The 11210-nt window shown below is 37.0% G+C and overlaps 1 protein-coding gene across 1 annotated transcript; it reads right to left on the bottom strand.

Moving 5' to 3' along the window:
• Positions 1-4356: 4356 nt before the first annotated feature.
• On the bottom strand, positions 4357-10095 carry LOC124388794 (succinate receptor 1-like). The gene is made up of 2 exons (XM_046853819.1): positions 10072-10095; positions 4357-5268 (listed from the first exon to the last, which is right to left on the bottom strand). The coding sequence occupies exons 1-2, from the start codon at positions 10072-10074 to the stop codon at positions 4357-4359; spliced, it is 915 nt and encodes a 304-aa protein (XP_046709775.1). The 5' UTR covers positions 10075-10095.
• Positions 10096-11210: the final 1115 nt, after the last annotated feature.

Here is an 11210-nt window from a genome sequence, read left to right as displayed (position 1 = left end):
CTCTGCTTAGAGTTTTATAAACCATGTGCTCTCACTCCTGCCCTATTCTGTATATTAATACCTTTTATACATGCTTTAAAACAGGGGTCCACAAGCTTTTTTTCTGTGAAGGCCACATGTTTCTTTTCTTGAATGGGGGGAACAGAAAATTACATGCACTAGTATTATTGTGGAGATTTCATTTGAAATGTATTTATTATGCCTCCTAATGCCAAATTAGTTTTGTTATGTTATTGTTATGCACCATACAGACAAATGAGCAATACTGTTCAAAAGATTTATAGCCTATTAAAAAACATTATTATATCATACATTTAAAAAATTGACCATTCGGGGCAACCAAGTGATACTTAACATAATGAATAGATTTTAAGTCTTGACAGTCTGAGTAAAATGCATTAAATACATTATTTATATGTATTCAAAAACATTGTCTATTGGGATAAAAGCACAAGTAAAATTTGCTCATAATAATAGTACATTTTTGGTTGATCTAACTAGGAAACAGGAAACAGAAAATATTAATAAAATTATCTTCCCACATGTTAATTATTCTTCCTGAAATTAATTTAGATTTACTAATAATTTGGATAAATGTAATGAATATTTACTAAATACATTTATATAATTGCTAGTTACTAAAAATCTAATGAAATCTAATTCAAATATATGAAATCTTTAAGTATAAAATATTTAAGTTGACTAAATGAATTAATATTGATGCATTAATATTAAATAATATTGATACTGTCTAATGGAACTATTAAGGAATATTTTGAAAACAGTTTTACACACAAACCATGAGCACGACAGCACTATTTAAACACACGCTAAAGAAAAACACACACGGACATCAGGAATCAGCATCTAAAACTCAACAATGGTGACTAATTATTAACAAAGAAAAAAAAGTCATGCCGCAATGCATGCTGGGTGCAAGTGTGGTACAAAACTTCCAGCATGCATTGCAAAATGAGTACATTTTGCAGCTGAATGTTTTTACTATTTTCTTTATCTGTTTTTATTTTGGGGTTGTTTGCTTTGTTGTGACTTTTCAGAAGAACTGTTTTGCGATGTTCAGGGTTGAGTTTTTCCCTGTCGATTTTTTATGTTTTTTTAATTCCACCAATGTCGAGATTGACGAGATAAATTTTGTTGATGTCTCTGTGTGGTTAAAAACAGATGTGGGTTTGTTCATGAGAATTTTGAGTTTTTATTGCTATAAATACCGTGTTTATTAAACACAACTAATGACAAAAGACCCCAATACAAAAACAATCTTTAAAATGTCAATGTTGAACAACTACAGCAAACACTGATCACAATTATGATGTTTCACATGAAAGTACAATACCAACATTTTCAGTTAAACCTTTTGTACACATATGACAGAAATAAACACTGGTTTGTAATAATTGAAGCTGGCAATGCTGTTTTTGGTGTAGTTTATTCATCCTCTGCCTGGATCATGGGAGGTTTAATGTTTTATTTTCAGTTTATTCGTCTTTGGCTTTGGCTGTAAGTTGTGTTTCTCTGCTTTTGTTTCTCAGTGATTCTAATCGTTCACAAGTGTTGAATCTCGTCGCTAATTTCAGAGTTGACTTGAATTGATGCTTTTAATGATTTTGCATAATTCAATATGTTTTTCTTTGGGGAATAAAATGTTTTTTTTTCAGTACTAATATACTCACATCACTTAAACATTATAAATATTAACAAAAGGCAGTTGGTTAATTTAAGTGCAGTCGGTTTCTGCAAATAAAATGAGTTAACTTGAGATTAAATCTAATGGTATTTTTACTGTAACATGCTATAAAAGATAATGGTAATGAAATGTAAAATTAACAGTAAATTATTGGTGATTGCAACTGGCAATGAAGACGTTTTTCATGAATTAGGGTATAATTCAACACCTATAAGTGAACTTTTCTGTGAACATGACTTCACTAACTTCAAGTTACTTTAAGCACTTGTTAATGATGTTAGCTTTTAACTTCTGCCGTTCGTGTGCAGTAAATTTAACGTTAGTCTGACAAATTGCATTAGGACCAATATTGCTGCTGAGACATTTGTTCATTAAAATGAGACAAAACATCTTACCTTGAGGTCTTTATTTGAAATATGAATGAGTTGATTTAAGGCAAAGATTGTGTTTTTATTAAAATACATAATTTTATTGTGACTTTAATTTTCTTTACTTAAAATCTACTCAATATATTTACTCATAGGGTTTGCATCCAAAAATGAGTAAAATACATAAAATATTTATTTACATTTGCTGAATTAAGTTTAATTCTATTTAAACTACCTGCAATCTTATTTAATTGTTTAAGTTGAACCCACATTTTACATTAACTTTAACCCTCAATCTCCATTTTATAGTGTAATGACATTTTTCATATTCATTGGTATTAAAATCAAAACATTTACTTACATATGCATATATGGTGGGGGTGAATCTAACAAACAATTAGGCTACATTATTAACTAGATGTTAACCGATAGCGGATATTGCTGATACAGATAGCTAGATTGGATCGTACTTTCCGATGACCGATTAATCAACCAATAGTTTTTAAAATAGAAACTGAATAAAAAAACAACAAACATAACACTCTATGTTAAAATGGACTGAACTTTATAAAAAAAATGTAAATAGTACTGAATCATGAAAATAAATATGAATATATTCGGTAATACATATGATTATATAACTAATAAATTATAACTAACCAATATAGCGCTCTCCATGCAGCGCACCATTTCACGTGTAAAAAAAATAATACAGTGGAACCTCGGGTTACGAATTTAATTGGTTCCGGTACTTTATTCGTAACCTAAAAAGTTCGTATCCCGATACGCGTGGATAGAGCGTGGGTGGCGATAAGAAAACAACCGACTTGCCTGTGATTTTTTTGGTGCGCGACGTTCATATCCCAAACTTTTGTTTGTAACCAGGGGCAAAAATTTTGATGAACTGCGATTCGTAACCTGAATTATACGTATGCCGGGGCGTTCGTAACCCGAGGTTCCACTGTATTTTGAAAAAACATCTCTTTTTCATCACACTTTCAGAGGGCCGTTCCAAATTCAGTATTTAGCCCACTGGCTGTAGTTTCTGGACCCCTTGATATACAATGTAAAGACGAAGCAGAGTAAAAAAGAAATGTAAAATGGTAAGATAAAGAAGCACTACTAAGAAAAAGTGCTCCTTCAAAAAAAAAAAGCTGTATGTAAAAAGACATTTTTAGACAGAAAACACATTAAACTGATCCATTAATAAACAGTTTTAAATAATAAATATTTAATGTAAGAAATGCTGATTTTTAAATATTTCTAAATAATTAAGCCATTTATTAGCCATTAATAAATAAACAGTATAATATTTTTTTTAATAAATAATGAATCTTTTTAACAATAAATATATTGTATTTGTGTATGTAGAAATGTTTTATTATAACATACTATTTCTCTGGATATTTAGAACAATAAAAGCTCACTCTTGTGATTGTTAAGTGCAGTTCCATTGTATGTGTTATTTTGAATAGACTCAACTGTGCTGTATAAAATGAAGAGTGTGGTCAGAAAACACCTGCTGATGAGAATTGGAAATATTATTATTTATTTATTTATTTATATATATATATATATATATATTTTTGCTGACTTTCCTTTTTTTTGTCTCTAGGGAAGTTGATAGGGGATTTCAGTTCCCATGTCCATGTTCATGTTGTTGTGGTGCAAATCTTCAACACATAAGCATTTTCTTTTTCTGTGTTACAATGTAATAAACAACTTGAAATATTCTGCCTCATATTTATTTTACAAGACTCAAAACACTATATGTACAAAGTATTGGGACGCCTCCCATTTCCAGCCATATATGGTTCTTTCCCAAAATTGGAGGCACACAGTTGTGTAGGGTCTTTGTGGATTTGGTAGCATTACATTTTCATTTTATTTGAAATATGAGACCCACACCTTTCCAGCATTAAAAGCCCCTGGACACAAAAGGATCTCTAGGAAGATTAGGTTTACATGGGTAGGGTTAAAAATGAACTGGAACACTGGCTGCACCCCAGATCTCCTCACCTCCATCAGTACCTAAGTTTACAGTTTACAGTAAGTAACAGTTTTCCCCCTTACTGAATAGCAAAGACAGAACGTTTACCAATGTACAGGACTAATTCAGTATTTTATACATTTTTATTTTGTATAGATAAATGTATACTAGTTGAATGAAATAAATACTTTTGATCCATGCATAAAATACAACATAGCTACAAGTGTAATATGCATCAAAATAAGTAGATAATTAAGGCTAATTTTCTGCTTATTAAGGTTTGCTTTTGACTTCTAGGTGAATCTTCTAATCTTCTTCCACTTGTCCTGTAAGATCTCTTTAAACCTGTCTGTCATTAGGACATAAAACACAGGGTTTATGACACTGTGGAAAAATCCAATTGGCCGTACTATTATGTATGCCGTTTCAATGTAGGTCTTTGTGCACAGTGACATTTCCAACTGAGGAAGCTGTGATATGATGCGCATGTTTCTCATGATGTGAAATGGCAAGTAGAGCACAAGCAGCATGACCGCCGCAGCCTTTACGATGTTCATTGGCCTTTCGAAGGATGTCCCGAGCACTTCCTGTCTCATTTTCAGCAGAGAAACCATCCTACTGGATAACAGATACAAGGCCAGCAGTGGCAGCACATATGCAAATGCGCTAAGCAACAAGCTGTAAAGTAGGACAGGGATGGTTTGGTTCAAGCTGCCAAAATCTTTACACATTTTGTTGTGCACCAAGTCATCGATAATAAAGTAGATGTAAGGAGCAAGCTCGATTGTCACCCAAATCCAGTTCAGGAAGCTGACGAGCAATGAGCCCTTTAAAGTCAAAAGAAAGTGGGTGCGTTGTGGGTACCACATCAGGAATAATCGGTCCACACCCACCCACAGCATGAAGACAATACTGGCGTACAGGTTAACATGAAGGATGTAGCGAACAACCACACATGGATTAGGGGGTAATTTTAGGTTATTCTTGTAGTTGTAGGAAAGTGCAGCTAAGGTGGCCATGCAGATGAGGTCGGAAATTGCCAGATTAAACATATACACATTTGTAGATTTCCAAGAAGGCAGACAGAATATGTAGACCAGGATCACAAACAGGTTGCAGAGGGAGCCAATGACAGACTCTACAGCATACATGGTGGAGAGGTAGTTGTTGTAGAGTAGACTGTTGATATCAGTACAGTTGGACGCCTGCAGTTAGACAGATTATCACATATCCACTTATTATTACTTCACGTAATCAAGATATAATTTTAAAGCAGATAGATTTGTATGTTTTAAATAAATGCACATGTATGTTTATCAAACACAATACGATAATAAAGATGAATGTGTAGCATGAGGAACATTTGGATACTATTATTGTAATATGAATCCTGATTTGCATGCATTAAATTGGACATTATATTGAGAGCCAAAATTCTCAACAATTTTAAGCAAGATTTTAAAAAGGGCATCCCCAGGATTCCAAAGTTCTTCACTGACTAGCTCACTTTTACAAAATGTACTTCTCTAAATTAACTGTATATTTTCTCACAGGAGCAGCCTACCCTTCAGTGGAGGACATTTGCAACACTGGGGTTGCCAGGAAATCCCAAAATATCACCATGGACTGAATCCATTCTCAACACAGCCCAGTGACACTGTATTATAAACATTTGCATATCCAATCAGCCAATCATGTTGCAGTAAAATATCATTCAATCATGTCATGGTTGTTTCTATGAAATGTCTCTAGGTTACGTATGTATCGCAATGCTATGTCCACGCTCTGAATCTTGTGTGAAATCTGGCCAAAAGGCGGGCGACATTGCACAAACCAGGAAGCTACAAAATGGCTGTGCGGTGGTAGCGACATTAGCTTCTGCAGAAGAGAGAAGGTAAGCACCACAGGGATGCAGGGAGTGTGGCATGGGAACGCAGTGTCTCGTTCCCTTGGGGAACTAGGGTTTCATACGTAACCTAGAGATGTTCCCCATTCGTGAACTTCGAGCTGCGTCACAGCGCTTTGAGAACGAGATATCCAATCATGCCACACTGACCAGAACCTGCCTAATGTGTGAGGGCCTCAGCACCTGCATGCAAGCCAGAGGAGCCTGGAGTGGCTCTGAGGTCAACACAGTCTCACCCCACATCGTCACATATCGACGCTGTGGATGTTGCGTCGGACGGCGTCCACATCCGACGCCGAGGGTACCCCTTTGCGCCGCCGACGATAGGGACGGGAAACCCTTCGCTTCGCTTTTTGATGCAGATGGACAGAACCCCATTTGCGGGTTACGGTTAGGGTTTGGGTTGGGGTTAGGGTTGGGGTTAGGGTTTGGGTTAGGGTTTGGTTAGGGTTAGGGTTAGGGTTAGGGCTATGGACATCTTCAGGATTTTTCGAACTTTAAAAATTATTCCTGTACACTTATTATGATAGATAATACTTTATTCAGTGTATAGGACAGCGATCTGCGTTGAAAAGTGTAGCACACGGGCTCTCAACCATCTGCGTTGAAAAGCGAGGCGAAGGGAGGTACCATCTCTCTACGTCGAAAAGCGACGCGAAGGGGGTACCCTCGGCGTCGGATGTGGACGCTGTCCGACGCAACATCCACAGCGTCGATATGTGACGCTGTGGGGTGAGACTACCCTGCTGAGGTTGAGGTCATAAAACCCAACAAAGGTTAGCGGGGTGGACTAGCCCCCAGCGTTGCAAATGTCCCGGAGTGGCATGACCAGGCCGTAGAGCTGCCAAACTCCGCGTGGAGTGAGCCTTGACCCCGAGCGGAGCGGGGAGACCAAAGGACTCATAAGATGATGAAATAGCATCCACTACCAACCCTGTGGGGTGCCGTGATGAGCTTGGACTTGACCTGAGACATGACCTCTTTAAGAGTGAGCATCCTTAACCTGAGCCTCCTAAGTGAGTGGTTCAAGGAGCGGAGATCTAGGATCGGACGCAATCCCGCCATCTTTCTTCGGAACAACAGGCTGTAGTAGCCTGACTCTTTGGCCTGAGGGGAACCCACCTTGATGGCCCCTATCCTCAGGAGAGCACGCACCTCCTGTTCCCCTCGGGGTTGGCCTCTGACCCACTCCGAGCAGCTGGAGCGGTGCCCTGCAGCCGTTACAGCCTCCTGAGAGGCGACGGCCTAGCCTCCCGGTGGTACACCGCCATCCAAGATGTAAGCTGTCAGGACTTATGCACCATGGCTCGTTTATTAGAAGCGAGGATGACCCTCAGGTCGACCAGCTCCTTCTCGGGCCTAGAGCGTCACCAGGGGACCTCAGGACCTTCCTACGGGGACTGGGTGGCAATGCTCTCTTTCTGGCCTTAGCAGTGCCTGGACATACCAGGCTGAGGCTGCCACCGATCAGCCCCATGGGAGAGGCAGGGAAGTACCACCAAAATGCCGCCATGGTCTCCTGAAGAAAAAGCCAGAAGGAAAGCCCTGTCTCTGTCGGAAATCTCTGTGCACAGGAAGAGCAACAGAAGCCCTTCTGTGGCTACCAGGGCTGACATTGATCGATCAATGGTCAGTGTCAGGCCACAGTACAACATAACTCCTAATCGTCAGCGCCAGAGCTGAATCCCATCTCTCATTGCAGGTCAGCCTGGTATGCCTGCAACACACTCATCGTGTGGACTCAACCCGCAGCCTGACCTGACGCCTAGCCCTACCTACTAGAGCCAAAGCGGCTTTCATAGGCATACTGAAGCCTTTAGCGATGCACCACCTGGGGAGAGATAGATTGCTAGTGTCTCTTCCACACGTGGCATCGCCCCATAGACGCACTCCTTTGCCCCAACCACAATTGCGTACAGCAGGGTTCATTGGGAAAAAGCATGCGCCGCATACTGGGCCTCCCAGGACCTGGACCCCTCGGTGTGTAGTTCGGGGAAGGCACTGAGGCTGTGACACGGGCCGCAGGAAGCGCTCATCCAGCATTCTGGGTGCACACTGCTTCTGCATCTCGACCGGCCAAGCTAGCTTGGAGCTCCCTCAAGAGCCGAATAAGCATGCTCCTATGCTAAGCAAACAACACATCTGCTGCCTGCACAACCCCCCCCAGATACTCACACAAAGCGCTTACCTGAACAAGCAGAAGCTAATGTCACTACCACCTCACAGCCATTTTGTAGCTTCCTGTTTCACGCGACGTCGCCTGCCGATGACGCCACGTCTTGCCTATTGGCCAGATTTCACACGTGGTTGAGAGCGTGGACAATGCGGGGATGTTCCCAAAGTGACGCAGCTCAAAATTCCCGAATGGGAAATAACAATGGAACTGCTAATGGAATGGAACTACTCACTGCATTTGGCTTAAGATGAATGATTTACAGGTTATTTCACACTTATCAGTTTTTTTTAATAACTGATCTGAGAACATGATATATGATGTCTTGTATTCCTTTGAACTTGACCCAGGTATTTTGTTTTTTCAAATTGTGGGAGAGTCCCCAATTCCTTTTAAGGCATTAATTTCAATGTTCAAGAGTTTTGTTCAAATACACAAACATCTCATTCATTGTTACTAACAATTTGTATGCTTTAACTTTAAAAGTCTTGAGTTCTACGCAAACCTGTAACAAGTTTAAGTCTGTGCGATGACAAACAATACACATTACATATAGGTACAAAGCCTCCATTGATCAAATATTGGTTTACTTAAGTCAAAAACACAATGAATACACAGAAACAACATTTAAATCAGCACATCGACGGACACCACCAAACACGCTGTTGTCATGTGACTTCACTTGTCAGAGCTACTGAACAACATACTTTTAAAAATAGTTAAGCATTAAACTTTTTGTCATCATATTGAAGCACATTGGGTGGCAATGATTTATCTTAGGGATGCAGTTGCCACTCCGTGTCACCCCGTGCCACCCTCTGCCAAAAAGTCCTACCTTTTTCTAATTACATTGATGTTGCCACATGGTTTTTGTTGTTATTTAGAATGGCTTTATGATATTTATAGACTGCAGGTCTTTTGGAAGATTAATACAGTAAGTGTCATGTCCTTATGTCTATTTTGGAAGGACGTCCTATTCTTGATAATGTCGCTGCGGTACCCCATTTGCTTCACTTGTTGATGACTGCCTTTTGTAATTCCACTGTTGATAGATCGTCCAAAGAGAACATAAAGAGATCAAGAAAATCCTACAGAAATAGCTGAGCTTTATTTATTACTTCCAAGCAGAGTTACATGCTCCACTTTAAATACATTCTCATGTACTCAGGTAATTGTAAGTTTTTTTTTCACTTTCTTCTTTCTTTTTCCCCTCCAAATAATTAAGTTTTCACTTTTTAAATTTAAGGTGGAAAATATCGGACCTGACTTAAAGGGGTTCCATGTGTTTAAAACCCTGCAATTTTAACAAGTGTGTGTAGATTTTTTTTTATAAACACTTATTATTATTTTATTGATTATATTTTCATTTACTAGATCTATATCATGCCACCTGATCTTAATTTATGCAAAAATATACCTCTGTGGCTTTTATCAGTCTAAAAATGCAAACCAGGTTCTAACAGACTTCATGTTTTCCATCTTTTACATAAATCTAATTATCATAATAAGTGTGTAATGTCACAATCATGCTGTTAAATGCATGCATATACACATAGAGATCATATAAAGAGTAGACAAATACTGTGTCTCCCAAAAAAAACAAACAAAAAAAAAACGAGATCTGGAACGTAAATATTACAGACGATATATTGTCTAATGTTGAGAGGATATTTATATTATTTACACCAATGAATCAACTGAACAAATCCAACATTCTGGTTTAATATCTGAACTTGTAAACAATTTAAACGGAATAATTCAACAAGCACTTATTAAAAGCGATAGCAAAATATGAAATAAAATTATAATTTTTTACCTAAAGATCAAATCATTCAATAATGACATTGTGTGCGAGTATACAACATAATATTTTTGAACTTTACCTGCACATATTCTTGAAATTAAATAGAAATAATTAATTGTCCTTACCATTTGTGATTTCAGCAAGCTTTTAGAAAGATGTGATGCTTAATGTGTGTGTGTGTGTGTGTGTTCACATGTATATCACTGTATAAACACTGTGCTTTTTATATATGCAAATAATATATTCCCCTCAGGGAAATAAATGACAATGATGCTATGACATCTGTCTGTTTCCTTTTCCCTGACTTTATTTCTCTCATAAATGAGAGAATAAATTTATATTATCTACTGTCTATTAACTATATATATCATTTATATTATCTGTATGCAGCAGATGGTTGAAAATGATCTATTGTTTACATTCAAACTGATTTTTTTTAATGGTTTTATTTGGTTTTTCTTTTTTTTTTTTTAATTACTATTTATATAGGTTATGAAATAGTGTTTACACTTTATCTCAAATGGATGCACTCCAGACTACAATGTTCTCAAATCCAGTTACAGCCGTTGGTTTACTTCATAAAAGATGACTGAGCACAAAGAAAGAGGAATGAATAAGGACAGAAAAGGATCTAGACCATACATATTTACCTTCCCTGTTAATAGGGAAGGTAAAAAAAAAAAAATATATATATATATATATATATATATATATATATATATATATATATATATATATATATATATATATATGCACTAAAGGTCTTTATTGTCTTTATTTTCTATTTATTTACACTTTTTAGTTTCTTCTATGAAAATTAACAAAGCATGTAAAGTAAAGATAAAAAATATTGCATATTATATTAGATGGTTTGGTTCTTAGTCAGAGTCATGACTTGCTCATTTGGAATAAACTTCGGAATTATACTTAGAGACTAATGTACACAATTATTAAATTTGTAATCTATTGAATTGAAATAAATCAAATTGAATTGTACAGCAGGCTTATATATTGTTGCAAATTAAAACATGTAGAGGTTTATTAGATCATAACGTTTCTGTTTGTCTTAAGTAAAAGCTGTTTCCTTGGTGACACTTTGTTCCAGTCTACACAATGCAAAACATTTATTACCATCAGGTAAATACAATCGTTCAATATTTTCAACAGAGATTCTCAACATTTTGCACGCGATCATTAAATAACTTCTATCAATTCCCTAAGAACCTTTTTTAAAACATAATCCTACTTAAAATATAAAAATAGA

The sequence above is a fragment of the Silurus meridionalis genome, chromosome 7, assembly GCF_014805685.1.
Source record: "Silurus meridionalis isolate SWU-2019-XX chromosome 7, ASM1480568v1, whole genome shotgun sequence".
NCBI classification, from domain to species: domain Eukaryota; kingdom Metazoa; phylum Chordata; class Actinopteri; order Siluriformes; family Siluridae; genus Silurus; species Silurus meridionalis.
Note: the sequence above shows the minus strand (reverse complement) of the source record. Positions and strands in the feature narration are given on the sequence as shown.